At 41.9% G+C, this 27,877-nt stretch overlaps 1 protein-coding gene across 1 annotated transcript in view; it reads right to left on the bottom strand.

Moving 5' to 3' along the window:
* The window catches only part of SEC24A (SEC24 homolog A, COPII coat complex component), a 42,783-nt gene extending 15,694 nt beyond the window's left edge, over positions 1–27,089 (bottom strand). Inside the window, exons 1-10 of the mRNA XM_006262167.4 lie at positions 26,957–27,089; positions 17,203–17,733; positions 13,451–13,627; positions 9,687–9,764; positions 8,874–9,037; positions 7,151–7,323; positions 5,127–5,229; positions 4,097–4,223; positions 3,612–3,721; positions 1,430–1,542 (exon numbers count right to left, since the gene is read on the bottom strand). Of these exons, the coding sequence (XP_006262229.1) occupies positions 1,430–1,542; positions 3,612–3,721; positions 4,097–4,223; positions 5,127–5,229; positions 7,151–7,323; positions 8,874–9,037; positions 9,687–9,764; positions 13,451–13,627; positions 17,203–17,733; positions 26,957–27,008 (1,628 nt within the window). The 5' untranslated portion in view covers positions 27,009–27,089. The remainder of the gene's footprint in view (positions 1–1,429; positions 1,543–3,611; positions 3,722–4,096; positions 4,224–5,126; positions 5,230–7,150; positions 7,324–8,873; positions 9,038–9,686; positions 9,765–13,450; positions 13,628–17,202; positions 17,734–26,956) is intronic.
* Positions 27,090–27,877: the final 788 nt, after the last annotated feature.

The raw sequence follows: 27,877 nt of genomic DNA, 5'->3' as shown, positions 1-27,877 counted from the left end.
GCGCTATTATGGCGTTGTAGCTAGCTATCATATGTAGACCTGCATAATCACTACATTGCTGTAGCACGCCATATGGCGACCTAGCACAAAAGGCAGCGTGTAGACACACCCACTGCGTACTGAACTTCTAAGTGGAGAACAGGGGTAGCTTCTTTGGACTACAGAGATTACACAGTTCTTTTAAAGAGGATGAACACGCTCAAGAGACTCAAGGTTACCATTTAAAATTAAACCACTTCCAATGTAAGTTGGTTCAAGAGTCAAGTAGCTATTCTAGCAGATTTAAGACTTACAAGAAAATATGAGAGCTCTAAGGATCAAGAGGGTGGCCATCCATTCCTAAAACTTGTATAAAATGGTGCAGCAAAAGTTGACCAAAGCTTAGGATCTCTTTAGGCAAATTATTATGGGTATCTAGACTTACTTAGTTCATTCAGAATTGATGCTTTTAGCTTTTTTGCAAAAACTACTGCAAGTTTCAGCACAGGCACTCCATAAATACACTTTTCGGCAGCACCTTTGTACCTACTTATATATAGTATGAACTATACAAGATATTAGTCCAAAACCAAAAGTCTCATAATTTATCATAGAGATCATTGGGTTTGGGCCCCAGCAGAATCAAGAGCATTTCAAGCCATGTTGACCCCCGGTAAGCACTGCTCCAGAGACCTCCCACAAAGAACTCACGTGCTAATTAGCACCCCCCACCCACAACTGGAACCAGGTGTTCTTGTCACGAGTTCTGGGATCCTACAAAAATTTATAGATAGATGAGGTACAGGGCTACCTGATCCAGCTCCATCTCAGAGTGCAGGGCCACACTAATCACATGTGATAGGCTGCTTTGATTTTTTAAAGGGCCACACACATAAAAGGTTTCCATCAGTATGTTGCCTAGGATGGGCCATGTGTTCTACAAGGATGCTCAGTGTTGGATGTACTTAAACAACATCATAGTTGGTTTCTATTACTGAGCACATGCTGCCTCTGACAACAGTTTAGTGATAGGTAATGTATTTAATGAGGTTTACTTATATTCAAGTGTAAGACAAGGACTCCCCCCCCTCCCACCTCCCCCCCCAACTAATTGGAGGGGGGAAACCCTGATCTAATATTTGAATAAATATGGTATTCCATCCCCTTAAATAAAAAAACCCTTATGAAAGAAAACCAAGTAGTGAAACAATGAGTTGGTAAAACATGCCTGTTAATCATTCAAGTTTTTAAATCAGTGAAACTACAATTGAAAAGGACTGCAGTTTAAGCCAATATTACCATAAAATACTCATAACTTTCTCTCTCAGATTGAATTGAAGTCTTACTTGCACATTAAATTAGTTTCACAAGTCACTACAAGCATTTTTCAGATAGAAAATACCAGAGTATGTAAATAAATCAGACAGAGAAAAGAATAACATTTACTTACAAGTCAAGATTATCTAACAAGGACTGGCAGACCGTGTCCAAATATCCCGTTTCTATTGCATTATGGGAAACATCAAACACGAAGAGGTACACAGGAGGCTGAGGTGGACGTAGCTAAAGAAACAAGAGACTTTATTTTCAGCATGACTGCCTGGATTATTATTTGTTACTCAGTACATCTATACTGCATCACTTAGAACTGCTTTCAGAGAACAGCTCACAAGATGACTCCTATTTGTGGAATAAGAGTCATTATAGTAGTGATGGTATAAAACAGTAAAGTAAGGAAATATTCATGGAAAAATAAACATGGCATCAATTCTCACAGCTGTCAAAGTGAAACTGTCAGATCAAATCTTCCCTGAAATCTGTATTTTAAAAACTTAAGTTTTACAATGTACAATATCAAACAATAAAAATATTGACATGTGATTTCAAGGACCCCAAGATATTTTTTTTTAAACAAGCTTTTCACTGCATGAAGTATTAAACAACTTTTTCAAAGATGTACTTGATCTTTTTTTTTTAATGTTTTTTGTCCAAATCTACTCCAAATTCATAGATTATAATTTGCCAAAGCATTTTTGTCAACTAAGATTTAAGAGAAAATGTAGATACAACAGACTGGCATTGTAAAAGTTTAACATACTGGCTAATACTTAAGGAACAGATCCTGCAACAACTACCACCCAGTCAAACAGGTTCACTCAAGTCCAAGGACTTCTCAGTTGAACAAGGGTAGAGTCAGGCTCTTTGTCTATTGAGTCCACTAATTATGAAGGAATGAAGCATCTTTGAGTTTATATGGTATTTAAGTTACACAGTGATACCTAAAACTTCTATTTACCAATCCAACAAGATAAAGTGTTAACATGAAGCAGAAAATAAATTTACCATTTGGAAAATGGATCCAGTGAATTTAAGATTTTTTGCTTTAAGAAACAGGCATGTGAACAGGAGGAAGTTGGGTCAAGGTCTCAAGTCATGGGTTTTCAGTCAAAGGAAGGTCGTTACAATCTCTCTTTAAAGGGATGAGGATCCCCAAACTTTCACATCACAAAGTCAACCTGGTTAAAATTCAGAACTGCAGCTCCAAGCAAAGCCCAAGAACCCACTGCTGCCTATAGCTATAGATGCAAAGGGCAAACAATTAACTGCAGCTGCACTGTTGGCAGGCATAGCAAGTAATTTCTAGTCCTCTACAAAATGTAAGTGCAGACACAATGAAACGTGCTGTTATGCTAAAGCAATGGCTCTCAAACTTCTCAGGTTCATGACACCCCACCTCTACTTTTTTGAATGTGGTGGCACCTCCAGCTGAGAACCACTGCTGGTGCTGCCTCAGCTTACCCAGCGCTTCTCAGCCGAGTTCTTTTGCCTTCAGATGAACCTGCCCCACATACCTACTGCACAGCCAGCCTGGGGAGGGCAGTGCCACGTGTGCACACTCCCCTTGCATTAGGGCTCTTTAATCAGCCTAAAGCAGGCAGGAGCTGCTTTGTGCTGCATAAGCCTTCCTGGTCCAGTTTCCCCCCTACACTCCTTCTAGAAACAGAAGTGGACACGACAGTTCCACCCGCACTCATTTCCAGTAGAAGCGTAGGGGACACCAAACCAGAAAGCATTGCATAGAACAAGGCTGCCTGCTTTAGGCTGATTAGAGAGCCCTAATGTGGGGGAAGCATGCAGAGCAGGTTTATCTGGCTGCTGCAACAGCCTGGTTGGGATCCACTGTTCTAAAGATTACGTCAAGAAAATGTTTTGTAGAAGTTGCTGTACATCAGTGTAAGGAAATACGGCTTCATGGACGCACAGGACAATGGTTAGAAATAAGTGAGCCTGGGATTTAAGTATGGAACATGGACCTCTATCACTAAAGACAGCTGAGACAGCAGGCTAAGACTCCCAACCAAAACAGCCACTGGGGAAAACAAGTAGACAGAACAGCTCAGCTGCATACACCGACTCCTCCTTAGGATCAGCAAGTGCCATAAGTGATATCTCCAACAACTGTAATGGTAAGATTGCAGACTGCCTGAAGAAGCCCATCTTAAGAATTCTCAGACGGACTCCAAGAGACAGGGACTGTCTAACAAACGACCAGCAGAGCACCCATCACAATGGGGCATTTTTCAGACTTAGGCAGCTGGAGAGTGAAACTGAATAACAATGAAAAACCTCACCATGTATTCAGAAGGAGCCATGAACTCAATAGTAGCATTCTGAACTTCAGGTCTTTTATGAGGTTCTCCATAGACCCTTGTCACAGGATTGTACATGAATTCTTCAGGAACTACATGAAATAGAAGTTTGTCATATTACAACTCTCATACTAACATACACTGACATTAACTGTACTGGGATTCAGAGCAGATCTGATATAATCACAATGAGTCCAAAATGGAATATAGCATAAGAATGAGTTCCATGGCTTCAACGTAGGGCAGTGCATTTCTACAGTAATACTCCACACTGGGAGTACTGCTTCCAACGTAACAGGTCTCTGTATGTATGACCAGTTCTTGATCTGGAAGACTGCCCATATTATGCAGCCCAACCACTTAGTATTATCCCAGGAGACCAGTATAGTAGCAGACGGCAAAAGGTCAGGATTAGTGTACCTCTGAGGCAATACATGTTCAAGCATGCAAGCTGTTTTAAAACCTACCATCATTCACTCTGTAACACAAGTTGCACTTCCATCTCCTTTGGTCTAGAAAGCTCACAAAGGGGTTAATGTATGTTCGGCAGGAACGGCATCTCACTATTGTACTTGAGGTGACCACAGGCAATTGCTGGAATAGAAAAACTCTGTTTAAAAACCAAGAAGATAGGTGCTTGCAACATTATCTGTGATAGCAATATTAGCTTTACTGGGCTTCTGGGCTAGCCGGTTTTGGTGCAAGCTCATTTAGGAACCAGAATATACTACTGATCAGCATGGCACCCTTAAAACTGATGCCTAGAAAGGCTGGCCTTATACAGGTACTAACCTGGTTGATTTTATGTCTCTTTGTCAAAACAACTACAAACCTTTTGCAGTGTCCAGCTTTGTGTTTTTAATTCATTTGAAAGACAAAATTCAGCGCTTCAGAAACAGATATTACACTCAAACTCAACTGTGAAAGTAACAGGCCCTGGCACTTGAGTCTTTCCTGCCCAAGTGCAGGGGGGCTGGACCCAATGATCTCATGAGGTCCCTTCCAGCCCCGAACTTCTCTGAATCTATAAAATACACCTTTAAGGGTATCAGAGGACATTCAAGCCCAGACTTTCAAACTTAGTTAAGTAGGGCTTAGATGGTCTGAATATAGGAAATCAGTGGCTATAGCTGTGATTGTGTGGTAAGACAGAGCTACTGAAGCCATACCAATAACAAAATACAATGCCTTTAATTACAGCTTGAGTACCGTGCTCCCTCTGGGATTCAAACAATTTATGGATGAGGATAGGTCACGTAACATTGGGATGCAGGTCCTCATTCTTTCTTTCTTTCACAACTAAAGAGCAACTCATGTGGAATAGAGACAACGTGACTGGCCAGTCAAACTGTTCATTTACCAAGGAGAATTGTATTTTCCCAGGCCACAGCTACCTGAAACACTGGCCATTTCTTACAGAGTTAGTCATCGAATTTTGCACTTTAGTATAGGTACAACTAACACAACAGTGTTTAAACTTTGAATGTTTCATCATACCGACAAGTCTTTGAAAGGATGAAGCAGGAGCCCCAAAGGAAGTTTGGCTTTATTCAATAAGGCCTGAGTTTGAGGAATGTTAGTCAGGGTACATCGGAACAACCTACAGGAAGGACAAAGGGTTATTTTCAGAGGCATTCAGCGAGAATGAAATGGTGATTTTAATTTTAGTACATTACATCTTTTATAGTTTCTTTTCAGACTAAAGACAGTGAATTGCTACTTCCAAATAAAATACTCCAAATAAAATACCCTTGCTCCAACACCATGCCACCTTCACTACACCTTCACTCTTTTCAGGTACCTAAATTTTCTTCAGTATTACAGTATAGTTTGTATATATCCACATCACTCAAGACTTAAATAGAATTTGCTCCAGAGCAAGTGAAAACTAGGCTTATTGTAACATTCTGAATCCCAACTGACCTGAAGAACAATCTTGTTTAAAAAAAAAACCAAATAGTTCAGTGGTTCTACCTGTTAGAAGAAAACTAGTGAAGTATTTTAAAAAGTTAACCTCAACCACCAGAAGGCAACCCAAAACTACACCTAGACGGCAAAGGCTGCATTTTCACAAGACTTCGACACCCTAGAACTTCTAAGGACTGTGGTGCTTTGGGGCATCGAGCTCTTTTGAAAATATGGCTCCAAGTTTGTATCTTATATCTTCTGAAAAGGATTTCAAGGTCAATTTTACAACAGCGATGACAAATCTTTACAGTTACTGAAGAACAATTGTACAGGCGCATCTGGCAATACCCATCATGGTTCTTGCAATTAGATTATTGTAGTAACAATCTCGCTGGCCATTTTTGTTTAACTTTCTATTTAAGGTCTTCTATCAGTAGACATCTTTTGGTGTACCTTATTTAAATGACTGAATTTCTATCTTTACACCTGACTGGGATCCATTCTACCAATTACTTTTTGTCTTTTAAAATAAACAATTAACTAACCAATTCTGTCTTTCTTTAGGTTTCTGTATCACATGTATCAGAGCTTTACAAATAACAGTCTTTTGCCCATGTTCCCCTGTGGTGAAACTCCACTTGCCACATACGAAAATACACATTTTCTACTGTTTACTGCTACAGCTGGTTTTTGGGAAATCACTTTAACAGCCATGTCTCTTGGCAGGTAAGCGTCTAGTCATTATCCTCAGAAAGGCAGGGACTACATACTTGAAAGAACTGATGGTTGTTTACAAGTTACGCTGGGATTAGTAAGTACTGAATTGGTCCATGTACCAAAGTTAGCCAAGGAAAATTTTCAGCTGTCTGTGCTAGAGAAAGGATTACAGTCAAGGGTACCTCTAGCTGTTTTACAAGTGGAGATGAGGTCACTAAAGTAGTGAAGTTACCCAATTAATCCCATAAAATCTATTTTTAGTTTTCTGACAAAGCTAGTACAAATGGAGAGAACTTTTAAACCCTGCGTTCCGAACCCTTCCTGAAGAAGAGGCCTGAGAAAACAGTGTTTTGTACAAACAATTATATTTTGAAAGTAATGTGTAAGACCTTCCAGCATCCCCAGCAGGTTCTTTTTTCTCTTTTTAAAGACAAGAAAGGGACCTTTCTTCCTCTTGATTTAGTCTGTCATCATTTTCTCTCTCTGACAACAGTAAAAGCTATGGAGTTTTCTATTTTACCCTCACAGCAACTCAACAGCAGAGCAGCTGTTTTAAAGTAGCTGTATTATGACAAAGGCAATAAAGGGATAGCTTTAGGACAAGAATGAGTCTAGAATACTGATAACTGGGAGGCAACTGGATCAGTTAAAGTTTTGTACCCTTGTCTGTTTTCTACACGCACACACATCTATCTAGCTTAAGCTACTGTCCACTTTCCTTATTTTAATAAAAAGATTACACTACTACTAAAATAGTTCCTGACAGCTACCAAAAAACCTAAAGTAAATTTTCTCATGAAGAGTTTTATGTTGATTTTATGCACTAAGGAGTTTTATAAAAAAGATGTTCACATTTCCATTCATTTTGAAAAATGACAGCTAATGAGAAACCTTACTCTGGATTACAGTTGAGTTTCTGGATGTCTTCATGCAAGTTTGGAATAGGAGCCTGCAAAGGGGCTGTGGGAAGAATATTCCTTTCCTGAAGAAGATTGACAAGTCTTACTCCTTCTGGTTGCAGACTTAAGCTACCCATAGATGCAGCCAGGTGATTTGTGCCCAAGGCAGGCTAAGTAAAAAAAAAAAAATAAAATAATTCAGAAGTTGATTAAGCTTGTCCGGATGATGCATCTAAATCAATCAGTTTGCAAAGCAAGCAAAATACTTCCCCTTCATTTTATGAAGACGACGTTACTTGGATCTAATACTGCAATGTTTTCGATATTTTGGCGCTTAAATTTGGTCTGGTCAATTATTAAACAGCAACCTAAATATTATAGCACAGAGAACAAATCTGGGGTGCTACCTAGGAGTCCTTGGAACATAAATACAGGGAAGTGGAACAAGAACGAAATAGCAGAGTTTATTTTTCTGACAGTAAGCAAGCCCCAGGGATGAAGTTACCAAGGCACAAACAATCATGAAGTTTACCCTCCATATTTAACTATCTGCTATATAAAACTACTAAACTGACCTCCTTCCTGCCACTCTATAGATATTCAGTTCATACACCCAGAAGTAGGAGGCGGCTCTATGGGCAGCTGAGGAAGAAGGTGGCATTTCCAGGTATCCTGTCTGGGCTGGAATACCATTCTTGCCACAGCAGGACTTCTATCCCTAGCAGGTATGAAGTATTGTTGGGTGGGTCCTTCCTAATCACTCAGCTCTTAAGACCCCATTCCTAGGAGTACATTTCCTACATTGCATTTCTGCGGCTGTAGGAATCCTAGCAGTCATGTTTCACTTTAGGCCTCACTCACATTGCTTCATACCCTTTCTACCACTGTAAGTTAGAAGCCACATAGCCTACCAAGTTACCGCGACTGACACTGTATAATGCAATATAACCCCACCACCTACACTGAGGGACCCTTGCTGTGTAGGTTGGGTCTAACACGTTGCAGAGTACAGGAGTTCCTAGCAGTGTGTCTTATTTAAACACATTACTATAAAAGCTGAGAAACAAGGATATATGTGAGCACAACATTTTAAAGAGAGGCAAAATGGCTCTAGCACAATTTCTAATCTAAATTACTTGTATTCTAATGCCTCCTGCACGTACATATATTGGACGAACAGGGCCAAGTGGTAATTAAAACTGGACCACTAACTCTATGCAGATTAGTGAAGTCCAAAACAAAGGAGATCTGGAAGACAAGCAGGCAGGAGAGAAACTCAGCTGCAGCAAGAGATGGAGTTCTGTTCCATTTCAAACATTTGGAGAAAAAAATTGAAATATGAAGAACAATGGATGGCAATAGCAGGTTGGGGAAAATCAGTGAATGGAAGAAATAAAACATGTTCCATGCAGCTGGGAAAAAAAATATTTTGGCAGTGGTTTCTTTCCTTTGATCAATCCAAGCGAGTCTAATTGAAAAGCTGTCAGCTTGCTTCCCCTGTTGCTGTTGCACATCAAGATATGAAACAGAATTTCTTCCCGTCCAGGCCTGAGATCTCAACATGCACACGTTCAGGCCTCAAACCTGCAAACTGAACTGCAGTCAGACCCTGGTACACACACGGATCCTAATTAGGTCTACAAAGCAGCAGTCTACCCGCACAGATCAGTTGAGATGACAGGGTCTATAGCAAGAGGCAAGAATGGCAGAAATGACTTACCTGATGGAATGACTGCGGCCCATCTGGATATTGCATGGGTGGGGGCTGCATTCCTGGCACTCCAGGTGAAGTATTTTGGTAGCCTGGTGGCAAGCTGGGATAAGAATACCCGACACTCCTACCCATTTTAAGATTCTGGGAAGCAGGAGAAGGATGCGTGCTTGCTAGAGGTGAAGAAAATTGTAATATTTAAATTAATTTGTCCAAGATATCCAATTAGATCAATACATTAAAAAAAACAAACAAAAAACCACAAGACACCAGCTGACGTGCTATTATGTCAATGTTGGGTGCCTGTAGACATGACCGGAAGCTGCTCTGAAGTGCTGCAATTACAGCACATTGGAGCAAACTTGATTTATTGAGTCTGCTGGAGCATGCCAGCTAGCACACTCCAGCCAGCCTCCACGTCTCATGTACCAGAGCAGCTGATGAGTTTTAGTTAAAGTGCCCCCCACTGCCGTTTTGAAGCATGAGGACACTGATACACGAGACGCTGCATGCACTTTAATTAGAGCGGCTCCGATTAAAGCCCCCTCCCCCCTGCATGGAACACATGTAAAAATGCCCATTCTGATCAGATAGCTATTGAAAAATACTGGTAAGATTGCTCTACTTTTCCATCCAAGTTTTTCATGTGCTACACTATTTAAAGAATAAAAAGAATCATGCTTCAAATATTATATTGCTTTCTTCAAAATACTTTGAGTAAGGCTTACATTTCTCAAGGGAAGACACAGCCACCTCCCTTTGAAAGTGCTTTTCAAAATTTAAATTCCTCAAGATTAAAAATATCTAATTAGAATATCTTACCCATGAAGCCTCCCCCTTCTATTGCATCATAACTATTTTGGACCAAAGATCCATCACCGGTAGCTGATGTGGCATCACCTACAAAAACCATTGAAAAATGAGGGCTTAAGTTCAGAAACAGAGCTGCTGTTACTTATTGGAAGTTTAACATCACACACTGATTTTAATACAACTGTGACCAGTTGGAGAACATTTCTCTCTGGAAAAAAAATTCTAATGCTTAATTCCCACCCCTGCCACACACATATATACACACACGTACACAGAGTGAAAGCAGATCACCTAACGAAATAGAAAAAATCCTTATGAATCACCTTGGAAGTCATGCACAGTAGAAAGAAAGTGGTAATCTCAGTTCTGGCACTGGAGTCATTTCTCTGTTCGAACCACTGAATCCCTTAAGTCAGCAACCCTGCTGGGAATCCCTCAGAAAGTAAACCCCAGAACTCACATAAGGAATGAGAGAAACAAGTCCTGGGACAGCCATAACGAGATAAACACAAAACAAGAAAGTTGTTTCTATATTTATGAAGAAGAGGTAAACTAATTTTAATATTGGAAGGATTTAAGAAAATAAAACAAATTCCACCCAACATTGCTTTTAATGGGGAAAGAGAAAAAGTTTGAGAACGTTAAACCTTCAGGCCTGAAGTCCAGAACCAATACAAAACTTCAGCTGGCAAAACTGCCTTGATCGATAAATAGCAAACATGAGAAATCAAGTGTACAATTTTTCACTTCATACAGTGCTCCTGTTAGGTTCAGTCAGATGCCAAGGGGTAGCTGCTTGAGGAACAAAGCTACTTAGTGTTAAAGCTTCTGCTAAAACTTCATGACTCTAACCTACTTTAAGGCAAAAATGCTTTCCAGTTCTAGATTCCCTGCACCCATTACATAAACATGTGTCAAACACACTGAACTGAGAGGTCTATCTTTACCTTAAGATGCCATATTTACTTGAATCCAAGATGAAGTTTTCAATCCCATTTAACTTGGGGGGAAAGGAAAAAATCCCACATCTTGGATTTGAGTATAAAGTGGTTGAGTGGATGGTTGGGGGGGGCAGGCAGGCAGGGGGAATAGGCAGCTGCTGCAGCTCTTGCTCCAGCCCCAACCTCTGGTCAGAGGCACAGCTGTTGTCTGCCCCACTGCCACTTTCCCCCACCTTGGTAATAGCTGATGCACTGTTACTGGGCCAGGCTGGGGCTGAAACAAAAATGTGCTTCGTGCCCTGGGCTGGCTGGAGGCTGCCAAAGCAAAGGTAAGAAGGTGAGTGAGCAGGAGCCCAAAGGCAGCCGGACAGGTGTGAGGGTGGAGGGCAGGCTACTTGAATCCCAATCCCTACTGCCTAACTCCCAGCTGCATGGGGGGGGACAAGGGGAGGGGGGGACAGAGGGGGAGGGAACAACATATTCAAGGTGACCCTCCAATATTTAGATTCTATACATGGAAAATTATAACAAATGTATCAAATGTTCCATATATAGAGTTTAATTATTTGGAGGTTGTTTTAGATTCAGAGTCATCTCGGATTTGGGTAAACATAATACTAAGGAATCAGATGTTAAGAAACAAATTTAATCTGTTTAAAGGAATACTATATCTTTGAGAAGTTATTTTGGGAAATTGCATCATAATAAGTAATGTCTGTTAGAAGCTATAAAAGTCCCTCCCCTCCCCCCAAAAATAATTAACCTCTTTTCACTAAACTGAATATTTTGGTTGAAACTTGCAGTTAACATGGCTTTGCATTTACATCTTCACTTGTGCACAAGTTGAGCATTGGATTATTTAAATGCACAGTTGGAAGTTCAGTTTACCCCCTGCAGACCTTGATGGAACTGAGCATATCTGATCAATGCGCTCTGGGTGGTGGTGATTATCTGAACAGATTTTGGATATTAGGTTAGCTCTGCAAAGATGCCACCTTGCTATGCAGTGCAGCAAGATGTCAGATTGCTCCTCTATGCCAGAGAGAGGTTTTGCATGTTTGGTGTTATTTTTGGAAAGCCCACTGAGGCTTAGACACTCAACTTGGAAATACTTAAGAAAAAGCTCTCACTCAATAGTAACGATTTACTTCTGCTAGAAGAAAACCTCTCCCTCCATCCCGCTCTATAGACTGAGTGTTACTGACATCAGCTCAGCATCTCCAACATCCATGAACTGCTCAAGAATAAGTGATGGTCAAGACTATGGAAAAGAGTGGAAAAGGAAGGGAGCATCTGAAGACCTCATTACTCCAAGCTAATATAGAGAATAAGTCAGTGCTTCATGCCACCAAAACGTTGGTGATCAGACATCTGAGCACCACATCCTAAGAAGAAAGCATTCTGGGGCTAATTTTGAGATGGCAGAATACCCCGGACTTTAGTGTGATACTAAGTACCAAGAGTCCTCTTTTCAAATGCTTTTTATTAGGGAATAAATTAGCTTTACTGTGTGCTGAGTTTGGAATATCATGGTAAAAGCAACTTTGTCAAGGCAAAGAAACTGCTGCCACTACTCCGCTGGTTGGAAACAAGGATATCAACACAGGTGCTTTGGAATATCCTTTTTAGATATTCAAAATTAGAAGTTCTCAGCTGGCATCAGGATTCCCTGGAAAAAGCTACCTTTATAGTACAGTGCCATCCAGCTAGCATAAATGAAGACAATCAATTTTGCGGATTTTGGTTTCACACCAAGTAAACTACTGGATTCAAAAACAATAATCAGTGCCATTACCACATGGCCATCTCTAAAATGAACATGAACACAGTAAGTCTGTCCATATAGAGCCATGATGAGTGCTTAGACACAATGGCATACTTGTGTGTTAGCCATGGGGGTAAGAGCTAGTAAGGGTCAGTACTGCCATGTTCCTTGGATATGCCCAGGCCTTGACAGGTGGCACATATTTATCAATAGCATGTCACTTAACCACCTTCAGGTACTGGAAGGAAGTGAAGTACATGTTTCAAGCTTCATAGAAAAGTGAAACAAAACATAGAGCTATTAAATTTGGTATGGTGTTAATGTAACTCAGGTTCCCCCATGAAAGAGTCCTGTACATGGCAGTTTCTATCGAATGCTGAAAGAAACAACATCAGGATGTATATAAAAAGCTCTTATTCTAATCGCACTAGCAAAACCAAACAATTATTGATAGTGATAAAAGCAATATACTATTTTCATTGGGAGAACTGCAAGAGTGAATAATAACAATCAAGGACTCAGTCATGTCTAAATCATTTACAAAGGGTTATTTTGACCACTCAGTTAATAACTTCTATTTGCCGTTGCAGGCAAAAAGGTATATCATCTCCTCTCTCACAATTTCCTTACTCTTTCTAGGGAAATATGTAACACATTAATGTCATTTCATTTTGTTATTTAAATTGCAGGACAGTATACTAATAGGCAAGTTGCAACACCTGATAAATACAACATCTGGAATAAGCTTGTTCTTCTAATGGGAAATTAGTATCTGGAAGATATTTTATTGACTTCTTTCAACTAGAAACATAAATTAAATGAAAACTGAGGAAGGTGAAACTGCTTTCACCACCTTTGTTCGGAAAGTATTGGTGATGAACACATTCACAGGATTTTAGTGTCTTTTGTAATGTGAAGAGCGATGACTATTTTTAGTAAAATCATGGGGAGGAAGCCTTGTCCAGCACCTCAAAGTTTCTGTTTACAAAGTTCTTTCTAGAATTTCGCTTTACAGGTCCAATTATTTATTTAAAAAAATACACAACAGACAGTTGACAGATCCTTACCTTCCTGGTTTGTAGCTGAATTTAGCAGAGCCTGGGACACAGAGCTGTTAGGTGGGCTTGTCATGGCTGCAGTAGGTCTTCCTAAGGGTGGCCCTCCAGACGGAGGGGGTCCTAGGGGAGGTCTAGCAGGAGGGTATGTCGAAGGTAAAGGCTGGTTCACTGGTGGAGGAGCAGATCCTGGAGAAAGATGCATTTTCATGAGTTGTGGAATAACTGAAGTTATGGAAATGTACTGTGTTACAAAGCCGCAAAGGCCAAACTGTAAACATTATTCAATGAAAAGTCTCGCACCAATTGCAAAAACTCCAAAATAAATATATAGTTTCATAGTTGTTGGCCTATTCTTCTCCTGTTCCCTAAATAGTGGGCCTTTAGGGCTCCATGATTTATTTCCATTGAGGATCTTAATCTTGATGATTGTGAGCAAAAGATAAGCATCACTCAAACTCGACTTCAGCAATAAGACAGTTCTATCAAGTCTCCATCAAGTAGTCAGAACTTCACACACTTCTGATGTAGGAAGATGCCACACCATTTTGCTGTGGTTAAGAAAGGGAAAGCCAATGACAGACTTTCTATTTCATGGTTATTTGGTGGAAAGTTAAAAAAAAACAAATCACGTATTCAGTTGCCTTCCCCACCCCAATGTTTTACTCTAGCCTTAGAGTTATTCTAAGAGCATTTTCTCTCCCAACGCCCCCAATTTCAGAGGGAGACCACTGAGCACATACAAACTAGTTAAATTTGAAAATGAACACCGTTTCCAGAAATCTCGTGCCAATGTCACCATATCGGGTCTCCACCCTGGCCTGGCAGCACGCTGCCTTCTACTAAAAGTAACAGCATTCTGTTGTTCACTAATTATTTTAGCTACATGACATTAGGTGGAGTGTGATCAAATAACTTTAAAAAATTGTGTCAAGTTATCTATACTTGCTTACTTAATCTACAGTCTTGCAATTACACCCGCTGTGGTATCAGCAGCAAACAATCAATCCATACAATTGACCTATCAACTGTATTGTTGTTATCCATAGTAAAGATTACTATTTTGTTTCTTTATCTACGCCATGACCTGAGATTGCTAATGTTAAATTTTCCCCACCCAAATCTGGCATTTGCTTCAGTTCACCTCCCCCCACCCACCTAGGCAATAAGCTCAATTATACAAAGTTAATACTCAATACACTACTATTTTTTAAAAATAAATACAAGAAAATTCAGGAAAAATTATTGTATTATAGCTCTGACTCTTTCAGTCATTCATTTGTATTCTGCAACTGCACATAGATTCTCTCACAATTTACTAGCATTTCTAAACAGACGTCTTAATTTTTGCTCCCCACCAAGAACCACAAAAAAATATATTCATGGACTCTTATAACCTAAAGGTCACATTCTGAAAACAGCTAAGCAATTAGCTGTGAACTTTTAGGAGGAGTTAACACTCCAATACATCAGCCAAGCCAAGTTTAAATGTCATTCACAAGGAAGTATCTGCTTTAACATTCCAGTTGTTTCAGGTCACAATAATTTTTCAAGTAGCAAAACGTGCAGCTTCTATTAACAGGGACATATGCTCGACAGGAGAGCGCTTGATAATCAAAAAAAGGAGAGATTTATTTGAATTGGGTACAGGAAACCTGACAAAGACAGTGAACAAACTGTGAAAGAAGCCTCTGTAATGTGCTCACAAACTAGTTAAAAGGCAGCTGCTTTATACTACAAAACTTGGTCACTTCTGTATGAGATAGCACAAAGGATCTGTACTAGAGCAACATGTTACTGAAAAAATGTATCACTTTTACAGCAAATTTTGTGCCTCTTATGACACTAGGTACGATCTATCTAGATAAGATTTATAAGAGCACAAGTTTTTGTGAATGCAAATTCACTTCAGACAGCATCTGATGAAACAAACATTAGAGGTGCACCGATACACTGGTCCGTATCGTATCAGCACCGATGAAAAGAAAATTGACATTATCGGCAATCAGCTTTTATTGGCCGATATGGACGATAAAGTTGTTGATAAATGCTGTGTGCATGCACACAGCCACAGCCTGCATGGGGCCAGCCCAGCGGCTTGGAAACCACAGCCTGGCTAGTAAGTCTGTTGTAAGGGGAGAGGAACGACACACAGATCGAGGCCCCCCATGGTGAGGCAGGGAGTGGGGCTGAGGTAGGCACAGGCACTGCCCAGCTGGGGCAAGGCATGGGACAGAGCCCTGTGGCTCGTCTGGGAGGCACAGATCCTGCCACTACTCATATCTCTGAGGAAGCCTTATGCCCCCCAATCTGTGCAAGGAGTGAAGGCAGGCTGCCACTGGGGCTGGGTTCTTCCCAGAGTGGGGGGATTAGGCCAGGGCTGGCCCATCTCTCTTCCCCCTCCCCTCACCAACAGACTTACCAGCTAGACGCTGCTCTCCAAGCTGCCTGGCTCCGTATCGGCAATCAGATCGGTATCAATCGATATGGATCATTAATCATCAGCCATTGTTAATTGGCCCAAAAAATCTTTATCGGTGCACTCCTAGTGAACATGGGTTCACAAAAGCTTGTGCTCTCTCATGAACACACACGTATATAAATATATATTTACAGACTAATTAAATGAGACCCATGAAGTACATACATCTATCAGACTAAACTAATACGGCTAACTACCTGTCACTTTTCTAGATATTAGTGAGTAGCTTGACCTGGAGCAAAAACTCTAAAATTTTATGGTAAATAAACTTTCCATTCAACAACATGAAGGCCACTTCATGTTGGATGGGAAGTTAGAAATTGGGAATGGAGTCTTATTATTCCAGATACAGTACTTAACTTGCTTTATCAAAACAGCTGAAGACTGAATTTGTGGCATGCTATAAAACTGATAGTGCCCTCAACGAATCAGTAAAGGAAATATTGCCGAAGAAGTATTAAATGTTTACCGCTCACTGGAGAACACAAGGAATTAGGTTGAAAACTGCCTGATGCACAGTCTTATAAAAACTGTATGTGCTAATACGTGTTTTGACATCCATGCTGTGCTCAATGGTATCTCCCCGAGATGCACTGTTCCTGCCTGAACAGATCATTTATGTTTAGCTAGGCACGTATCTGATTTGTAGCATCAACAATGCCAACGCAAGCTTTTACATGTAACACCCACACACCAGGTTTCTGTATATCAGTGACACAGAAAACTGTGCGGCTTTTTCTTCATAGTAAGCGCAGAGAGTTCAGTCTGCAACTTCCCACTGAGGGCCTTGTTTAGAATGGGCTGTATTAAACGATTAACTGGAATTCTAAGTACACTTTTCAGCTTTATAAACACACCACCGTTGTCATGGGATTACAGTCTCAGACCAACTTTTTGAGCTCCATAATGTAAGTGTGAATGTTCAAAGAGCTATTCAGAACAAAAATAAAAGTTTACAAACAGCCATGCGCCTACATGCTTTAGCAAAGCATTGACAGCAAGGCCAACAGACAGTAAATACTTCAGCAGTTCAAAAAAAAACCCCAACAAAATTAAATGTGTGCTCCATACATGGAACTTTCACTGGCATCCATGCAAGTTTTCCCAGGGATTGATGAGCATGGTTCTCCAGAATACCTGGTCCAGCACCACAATCCCACAACCAGAACGGAATTATAAACAGGAACAGTGAATAATAAATAACCTCTTTAAAAGCAGACATAGAAACTCAGTACCAACACATTATTGTTTAAGAGTCATTACAGTTATATATTAATCTCACCTGGTTTCATGTAGCTGTTTGGAAGTGGGGGAACTCCAGGAGAAGCTGCATACTGATAGCTTGTTGGAGGATTTGTATTTCCCAAAGATGATGGTGATGACGCTGATGGCTGGGTTGGTGCTGCTCCTGTTACGTGAGCAAAATGGCTTGTTTGAGACCCAGCTGGCTGACTCACAGTAGTCTGCCCATACTGCCAGTTTGAAAGTGCTGGGGGGTTAGTTCCAGGAAGGAAGCTACCAGCAGATGATATGGCAGCTGACTTTTGTGATGGAGGTGGCATTTGGGGAGAAGAACCTGTATGTTGCAAAGGTGCCGCAGAAATAGGTCCTACAGGTGCTCTGTTAAGAGTCTGGCCAGGTCCCTGATAATTACTTAATTGAGAAACATTCTGGGAACCACCATAATTATACTGTCCAGGAGAAGGATGCAGGGGAGGCTTTGTTGGTATCGGATGCGAGTACAATCCTGGAGAGTTATATCTCTGGCCATCTGACACGTGTGATGAATGCATCAATGGGTTTTGAACAGGACCTAAAAGACAAAACTACAAAGAGTCAGTCTCTTCAGATGCCTGAAGAGAAATTCCCAGTACCAGTAATACAACATACTTCTCCCTCAGAAGTTTGCTGCTACAGGCCATTGTATAGATCACTAGCAACGTAGGATTTCAACAGATGCTTACTTGATAATCAGTTGCTCCTAATACGCTAGGCCAGGAGTGCTCAACTTCTGAGCCACAGGCCAAATTCAGCCCATGGAGCTATGGCATTCAGCCCACGGGACTCCCTATGGATTGGGAAATTTGGTGGTGGCGAAGCAGTGACAAATAATACTGCTACCCTTTCTCGCTGCCAAATTCCCTTCCCCATCACAGCTGGATCAGAGCTGAGCTGCTCCCCACCCCCACACCACCTGATCGGGCTCCTCCTTGCATCCCCATGTGCCAAACAGGCCCCACCAGCTGGACCAAGTGCTGTCCATCCAACCCAAAGAGCAAAAAAGGTTGGGCACCCTGATTCTCAGCTGGGGTGCACAGCACCCTGGGGTGCCTTGAGACCTTTGCAAGGGTGCCACACAACATTAGCACTGTCTGGTATACAAGCAAGAGTTACAAAATAAACCCATATATTTCAAATAGAAAGCCATAGTGTTAAAAACATTCTGACCTGTCGTGGTCTTTGTGAGCTCTAAAAGAATTTCTCTGTGATGTTTCTGTGGTCAAAAACTGAGTGAAACATAAGAGCTGGCAGTTTCCAAGGGGTGCCTCAAGTCTAAAAAGGTTGAGAACCGCTGCACTAGACTTTTGAATGAGTATTTTTATGACAGCCTTGCAGATCCCTTGAACCTTTTTTAAAAGGTATCACACTCCAGATTGAAGCTCACCAATAAGCTTTTCTCTAGCACCTGGGGCGCACCCACATCAGAGATCCAAAGACAAGAGCAGATTGAATGAAAGACCCACATTCTCCCACACAACTGGCCAATGAACAAGAATGAAGAAACCAACAGTAGATGGCAGATAAGAAAAGCCTGTTTCTGCTTGTCAGTTTATTTTCACTTGGGCTGCTTGCACACATTAAAAAAAAAACAGAAACAAAACCAGAATGCTTTACCAGAGGAAGCAATGCACTACTTCAACCCAGCTCTGCAGCATTTGCATAAGTTGGGTGCTTCAGCAGGGCTTTTTGGAGCTTTAAACTAATAGCTGATTCAATCAGCTATTAGATAAAAGCACCAAAAAAAGCCCCCCTAAAGTGCCCAGTCTATATAGATATTGGACATGCTGGATCCAACTGACACAATGCCTCTTCTGGGCATGTGCTGGACTCAGGAGCACGCCAAGTTTAAAGTGCAGCTTTTTCTTTTCCCCCCCTTAACATGTGCAAGCAGCTTTGGTGATTAACTTCTTCCCTCCACTTTAGTTAAAGGGAGAATCAACATAACTCTTAAGATCACATGCAATATGAAACTTTGAATAGACCATTTCAGCAAAAGAAACAAACCTCACCGTAGTGCTAGCGTGCCATTTACTGAGGAAAATTACTTAGGATCATGGGAAAATATGGCTAGAAGGTGCATCCAGTCCAACCCCCTGCGCAAGAGAGAGTCATCCCTGTCGGGATTATCCCAGACACATGCTGTCTAACCTGCGCCGTAGAATTTCATGACTAAGGTTACACAACCGCTCTAGATAATCTGTTTCAGAACTTAACTCATCATAGTTAGGAACTTTGTGCATCTAACCTCAATCTCCCCAGCTGCAATTTAAACCCTTTACTTCTTGTCCTGTCTCTTGTGGATCCAGAGAACAATTCATCAACACTGTCCTTATGAAAACCATTATTTTATCTGAAAACTCCTCACATACCCATCAATCTTCTCTGCTAAATAATCCCAGTTCTTTCATCTTGTTACTTTCCTCTGGACTCTCTCCACTTTGCCAACATGCTCCTTGAAGGTATTTTAAAAGAACTGGAGGCCTAGTCTACAAAACAAAGCTCGGCTAGCAAGACGGCAGCTCGCACTCAAAAGTTCCTCTGTTGCAAAACCTCATTTCTGCCGGCAGAATTACTTCATCTCTGCCAAGTGGAGCAAGGCTTCTATACCAATACCTGGCCGAAGCAGGAGCAGACCCACCTACATCTTTCCCTGGCTGCCATAGTGCCTTCAGCAGTTGGTGCCTTCCTGCTCTGGCAGCACAGTTCCTGAGCACGGCACGCATGCTATGGCACTTTAACACTGGGAGATACTGCCTCCCACCAGATGTTTAATATAGGCAAGGCCTGCTGATACAGCCAAGCTGATCTGGATTCACTGGAACAGAAAGATCATTTAACTCCTTTGAGAATTTATATCCCCAGAGCATTATCAGTTTCCTGTATTTTAAGCAGAATAAATAATTACACAATTTTTAGAGCTTTGAAAAAACATCACTGAAAAGCTAGGTTAGGCACAATAGGTGTCACAGACACTAATTATCATCACCCTGAAGTCAGACAGGATGCTTCTCCAAATGAGATCTTTTTCACTGATCCAAATACGCTGAAGATTACATCTCAAAAGTCTTTGTGACTATTTGTCCAGAAACAATTAACACTTCCTCAGAAGTTCTACTGGCAGCTCTTGATCACATTGTGCCATTCTAAACACACACAAAACCATAATATTTCATGTGTCCATTTAAAGCAGTAACTATACAGCATTTTTAAAGCAAGCACTGCTTTTATAAAACATAATAAAACTGTCAATCCTCCAAGTCTTGTAAAAAATGTTTCAAGTAAATAAGTTCAGAAGGCACTGAACTGGAATCTCACTGTTGCAGTTAAAAAGGAAAATCATGAACAATTCAATGTTTCCTAATTCCTCTGAAGTACCCTTAGCGACAGGATGCACAGAAATGGCCAAATATCCTCAATTCTTCCATGACTTATACTGATACCCTACCTTTAAGTACTGAGTCAGTCCCTGGGTCAACAAAGATCTTCTTTTCAAAACATAAAAACCACAACATTCAAATGCTTGAAAATCTGATAAATGTCCCCACATTGTAGTATCTGCAGATATTACAGTAGCCACAAACATGAGGAAAATGCAGGAAACGCATAGGATAATATAACAAAACAGTTATAACTAAGGTAACAAATCTTTAAAAAATTTGAGGTGACAAATTCGTCAATGACTGCAGCAGGAGGTGAAAAAATTGAATAAAAAGAGGAAGCGAAAACCTGAAAAGTCTCTCTCTGATGTTGTTAAACTTAAGTTGTAAAACTGTGATTTTAATGCAAAAAAAATTAGGAAGGTTTTAGCATCAGTAATTCCTCCACAAACCGAATTCCCCCTGGCCAGCACAGTGTTTGCAGTTAACCCAGGCCTTCTCAAACTGTGGGTTGCAACCACCCAGGCAACTTAAAAGGGGGCCACAAACTTCCCAGGGGGTACGTGCAGCAGCACAGGGAAGCAGCACGCGGTGACAACACAGAGTGGTGGATGGTGGTGGCAGCTGCCGCATGCGAGCTCTCCGCCCCCGCCACTGCCATCGAGCATTCAGCCGCAGTATCAGTTTGAGAACCCCTGTGTTAACCAAACAATTTCTTAACAAGGGGCAAAGATTAACCATAAATAACTTACGATGTGCTTCACATTTGTTTCTCTCTGACCCAAGTGACTCCCCAAATCTGTATTTTAGAGCTAAACAAATATATGGTTATGAACAGCAATTAAAAGATTTTCAAAGTAACTGTTTTGTATTGTTTTTTTAAAAACAATGAACTCCCAAGATTACTGTAACACACAGTGTTCTCCTCTGGGTTTATTTGCTACATTAACTGACATTTGAAATCCATTTGTTTTAAAATTAATTGTATCTTTATAAAAGAAAACTACACAACTCCATAAATTGCTGTAGGAAATCTCTTTCTGCAGCTGTATCTTATGAGCAACATTCACTAAGAATACTGTAAATAAAATAAAAATAAAATGGCTGTACGTGTTTTGCAGCATTGATCAGGGAGAGGTTTATGTACCTAACAATACATTTTCCTCAGCTTCAAGTATTCTCGAGCTTTACACCATCACACAATAGAGGCAAGATTTCTAGAGGAAGGAATTCAGTTTTCACAAAGACACTGTACCACGTCATTTCTGACTGATGAAAGCAGCTGTTGAAATGTTTCATGGTTTCAAGAGAAAGAAAAAACAAACCCACAAAACTAGTTCAGATGCTCAAACAAAATCGGTCAAAGATCACCCACCACATCAAACCACAAATGATTTCTGAGAAGAAAGACATAATCAAAGCACCCTCATTGTATCTGTAGTGAGGACTGTAACTAGATGTGTGTAAGCAGCCCAGTGTTGACTATCCCCAGGAGCACCAAATCCAGGTGGCAGATTATTTCAACAGTTCAGAAGGCATTTGAAACACAGCAGCTGGAAAGAGCTGCACTTACAAATTAAATTGTTCATTTTGACCATTTTGTCAACCATGAAAAACAATTTAGCCTATCAACTCCCGATTTATTCTGTGGTCCTTGGTGATGAACCCTACCTCTGGCTGCTTGTGAATGGGTTTGAAAAAGAACATCACTGGACAGTCGTTCTTTTCAACCCTATGAGAACAAGGAATTTTTGAACCTTGGAATTTACAATAAGTAGAGCCTAGAGGTCCACAGCCACTCGTAAGAAGATTTTATCCAAACCAGAGATTCTGAACAACTTGCAGCTATCCATACTCTTAAATGCTCTCCTGAGAAAGAAGTTACAAAATAAAATATTGTTAAAGATTATACTGAATTTGTTAATCACTTGAAACAGAAACGGGTAAAACATTACAAAGCATTGAAGAACCTAGTTATGGTAGCCCATCTACCCTAACACTTCCCCTATCAAGACAGTATTCAACTTCAGGCCACAGATTACTAGGATACCTGCATCTTAACTAAATATACCAGCAAAGTTTTTTTGTTCTGGTAACCTCACTCTCCCCTGTCTGCATAATATGGACCAGATGCCAGTTTTCTTATCCTCCACGTATGATTTTACCCAGTTCTCCATCCCCAAGTTTGCTAATGGTTAACTACAGTTGCACCCCATTTGCCTTCCCAGGGTTGGCTGTACACTTCCTCACAGCAGACACAAGCCAGTAGCCTATTTCAGTATCCACCTTTAACACAGTCCCCCAATATCTAGAACTACAATATCTAAATAATTAACTTGCAAACTTCTTTGAAAACTTGTGGTTTTAAATCTATGAATATAGTGTGTTGCAGAAGTTAAATGGCCTTGTACAGACAGAAGCAGAACCAGTGCCAAAAAAACCCCAAAAAACAAGAAACCCATAAAGCGTACATTTAAAATGACGCAGTTCATTTACTGCACTTGTAGGTGGCACTCCGACTTTAGCCCAACTGCAGCATTGTGCATGCTAGAGTTATATAAATTATTTTCAGCTGAAACATTAAGAGACCATTTTGGCCGAAAAATAAAACATATATACTTTGTTGTATGTATTCTGGCTGTACCCAGGTGCCCAAGCAGAATCAGAGGACTAGTTCACTGGATGCTGTAAATTCCACACTGTTAACTTCATTTAGGAGAAAGACATTTAGGGGATATATAACATTACATACATACATACATACATATACACACACATACATACATGGTCAGTTCTGGTTGCAAAAATAACCTTGAAAAATGTGAATCAAACATAAGCCAGACCAGTGAAGTCCACTGACAACTTAAAATGACAGAGCCTTGTGGACTCAGCTTATACAACTGAAATATGGCATTTTCCCCAAATCCCTCCAAATTTGCCATTCTGCTGTGGCAAAGGACTAATTTTTAGATATCCTTGCCTTGCTGTGACTACCTGCATGCCTTCTGTACTCAGATGGAGAAACACTGCTTTTTCCCCTGCCAGGAAGGAAAGAAGGAAGGAAAAGAGTGAGCCACATACACCAGTGATTCTCAGCCAGGGTCCCAAGGTACCCTGGGTTTCCATGAGATCCTTTTAGAGGCATTATGCAACTGTTAGTTATGCAAACGCCTACAAATAATGCAGAGACTTTAAAAGAGCATCCATACTATCAAACACATTCAGACCTGTTGTGGTCTTTATGAGTTTTTTGCAACAGAAATACTGCTCTATTATTTTTCCACAGTCAAGAAATGAGTCAAAACTAAAAGCTGGTATTGTTCGAGGGGCTCCTTGAGTTCATAAAAGTTGAGAACCATTGATGTATAGAGTAAAAAAACAAAAAAACCAACAGTAAACGCACTCACGACTGAGAGTCTCTTACAAACTACAGTACTGCATAACAATATGGAGTACTGGGATAGAAACAAAGGGCATTTCCTGGCAAGAAAATAAAGGACAAGAGTCCAAGGATTAGGGTGCTAGCATAGCTCTTCCAGCACCCAAGCTCTACTCCCTGCTCCACCAGGCTTCCTGTCTGACCTTGGGCAAGTGACTTGTACAGCACTGAAACCGAAGCAGTGCAGTACAGCAGGGATAACACAGAAGTGCTGTGACGAAGAGCACACACCAACTGCCGAAACTTCCTTAGCCTCATGAAGGGTTTCTGAACTCGAAAGCTTGCTTAATGACTATTCTCCAACTATTTGGGTTGGTCTAATAAAAGATATCAAATTCACACAAGGAACCTTGTCTGCCTGTGAGGATACATGCATTCGAAAGCTGACCCCCCTCAGATCACTAACATGAGAAACGCTTAAGTACCTAAAGATAGAATTTGTGCAGCTAGATCTGGTGCCAGACAGCACCTGGTGGACTGAACAGAAAACACAAATACTTCTGAAACTTCTCATGATTTTGGGTTGCTGTGATCACAGCAGGACACTTACAGGCAAAGCTAATGAATGTATTAACATTTCCTTACAAATATTCATCTCTATATTCCCCATACAACCACACAAGCAAATCAATGTCAGTCTTATCTGCCTACCTGACTTTACTCTGAGAAAAGCCCTGTCCAATTGTCTGAAGTATCAAGAGTTACTAACCCAACCCAACATAGTTTAGAAAAGTAGTTTAGAAAAGAGCAATGCAGTGCTGCTGTAACCATTTATGGCGTAAAGTCCAGTAAGCTACCTGCTGAAGCACCGGGGTGCAAGAAGTTGTCAGGAAGCAGAAATAGTGAACATGAATACTATGAACATGAACAGAGTTACTTGCCAGCTTCCTTCATGAACTACTCAAACCATTATGCACACTGGAGCATAGTAACAGAAGCAGAAAAAAAAGAAAATTTGTAAGGCTTCTTTTTCCATGCATGTTTTAAAAACAGTGAGAACGCTGCCAGTGCTTAAATAGTAATTGTTCCTACCAATGCTACATTTCCTACATCTAAGTAACAGTGACCAAAGTGCTATCTTCAGTACCTACCTCAGTAAAACTAAAGCAATTCAAGTATTTGCATAGCTGCCTTTATTTCCTTTTAATTGCCTAACACACAAATAGCCAACTGCTTTCTTCAAATATTTCCTTAGGACAGGTACCCTGTGCCCTCTAAGCACATTCCTATTCCAAGCAATGTCAGTACAAAAGCCACACCACACTCTCTGCTAGCTGGCACTCCTCTACTCTTCGTCTACTGATCCTCTATTTAAATGGCAAGCTCTTCAGAACAGAGACCCTATTAGGCACTTAAATACACGCTTAGCACTAGAGAAATGTTCAACAGTTGTTTGTCAAGCGTCAACTCTGACAGTGATATTAAAAAAGTAACAAAACAGATCTGGTTCATGAAGAGGTAGGAAGAAGGTGCAACTCGAACAGCCAAGATCCAAGTCTATAAGAAAGGAAAAACTTAAGAGACATCAGCTTTCATGTGTAACTATGAAACACTTGCACCAAATGCATCCCCTTTTTATTTACATGAGAATTAAAGAGAAAGAGCAAAGGCTTTTCTTGCTTGATTTTTCTCTTCCGGTTTAAGATAAGGACGGTTTTAACTTGGCCTGTACCACCAGTTGCAACATCTCTCTTGTCTTAAGATGTGGTAGCGCAAGAGTGATTTTGTAGCCACAATGGTCCAGAAATTACGCAAGGGGCAAAGATTTCTCAGGGTGAGATCTTTTATCGGACCAACTACATAGGCAGGATAAAGTTTGACAACTACATAGCTGGTCCAATAAAAGATCTCACCCTGAGAAGTCCTCACCTCTCATCTTAAGATACGTGACGCCCATCTCTCCAAACAGACCAGGCTCTCCCAGGTTACTCTGCTCCTTGTGGGGAAGAACGCTACTTTTGCATAAACCCAAGATCACGCTACACTTGAGCAGACTTTGCTTTCCAGATCCTCCCCCTGCAAGCAATCATCACAGTGCCACATGTACACTCGATTCCAAAGGGCCAGCGCCTCCGTGTATGACCGACTGCTGAGATTTTAACCAACGAAAAGCCGCCGACCAGCACCCAGCTGCTCTTAATCAAACCCATGACTCACTCTGCATCGGCGTTTCCCCTAAGTCGGTCGCGTGAAAGCAGCTTCCAGAGAAGAAAACGCTAGAGGCCAAGTAGAGGCCAAAGACCAGAAACAGAGACTGTTAAAAAAAATACACCAGAAAAGCAGCTTCCTATTTTAGGGCCTTTCAGAAAGTAACATTAAAACATGAAACTACGCTTTTTGTTAGAAGCGTGGCTATACGACCCTAGCGACAAATCGTATTCAAGTAAACGCCACCGGTGGCTGATGACATTGGACGGGTTGCCCGAAGCAAACCGAAACGATGAGCGCTGGGGGAATATCCGTCAAATAAAGTCGGTGATCATCAGCAGCTTGCAAATGAGAGGGTCCCATCTTGACTACTGACTGGTGCAGTACTTTGGACCCGCCTGGGCGGGGGGGACCGCGGGCCTGAGCCACTCAGGCACTGTCTAAGCCCTCCTCGGCGCGGGGGCCGCTAGGGACGTGATGTCTCGGGACACAAAACATGAGAGGTTTCGTGGGGGGGGGCGCGGAGCAGGGCTTGGGGAGGCTCCCGTGAATTTGGGAGCTGCCTTTTAGACAGGAAGTGGGGAGCCATGAACCCCCCCCTCCCCGGGGCACTGCTGCCCTTCCCCCCCCACCCCTTGAAGCGCTGCCCCCCCTCAGGCAAGCCCAGCCCGGGGGTCTCCCAACGCCTGGCACCGCCCCCAGGCCACGCGGCCTCCCCCGAGCTCAGCCCAGCGCCTGCCCCGCCAGGGGAACCAACCCCAGCCCCGCGGGCCCGAGCGCCGCCGCCTCACCGTTGCTGTAGGCCTGCTGCCCGGCGCCGTGGGCTCGGCCGGGCTGGGCCATGGCTCCCGCTGCTCCCGGCCCCAGCGCCGAGTGCCGGAGGGCGGGAGAGAAGAGAGGGAGGGGGGTACACCGGAAGGAACCCTGGCGCCGCGCAGGCGCACTCCGTACACGTGGCACTTCCGGGCCCAGGCACTCTGCGGCAGTGGGCGGGGCCGGAGCGGCCCCGGGGCTTGGCTCTTAAAGGGGACGCGGCCCAGCAGCCCCAGGGTCCTGCGTGCTAGGGAGAGGGGAGGAAGGAGACTGCCTGCCTGCAGCTGGGACTGGAACCACTGGGCAGGGGCAAAGCAGGGACTCCAGCTAAGACCCAGGCCTCTGACGCCTGGTCACGCTTATGGCCAAGTCAATGGCCTACATCACAGCCAGAGCCACAGGAGAAATGTTTTCCTTTGTTGATGAGTGATGCCAGGGCGCGAAACCTCTCTTTTCACCTGCCACGGTTCCCACGGCAAAAACGACAAGGCTTGATGCGGCCTCCATCCCAGAGGGACGCGTGCCGACAACGTGGCCGGCCCTGGAAGGAGAAAGCGGAAGGAAAGAGGAATCGAGCACCAAAAAGAGCTGAACTTGACCCAAATTTTAATCAACAAACTATTCCTTCATGTTGTGTTTCACGTGGGCTGCTTCTGGTCCAACCACTTATTTTCTACAACGGTGATCTTCTACGTTCGTGAAAACGGCCCCGTTCCAGCTCATATGTTGTTGCCTATGCCCATGATTTTTGGCATTGTTCTTAAAGTCTACACTTCGGGAATGTGAAAAGCTTAGCTTTTCTTTTTTATACACACACACACACGAAAAGATAGATATAGAGATACAGTATATAGATATATATATAAAAGAAAAGCTAAGTTTTTCACATTCCCAAAGCG

Source organism: Alligator mississippiensis, chromosome 9, assembly GCF_030867095.1.
Source record: "Alligator mississippiensis isolate rAllMis1 chromosome 9, rAllMis1, whole genome shotgun sequence".
NCBI lineage: Eukaryota > Metazoa > Chordata > Crocodylia > Alligatoridae > Alligator > Alligator mississippiensis.
Note: the sequence above shows the minus strand (reverse complement) of the source record. Positions and strands in the feature narration are given on the sequence as shown.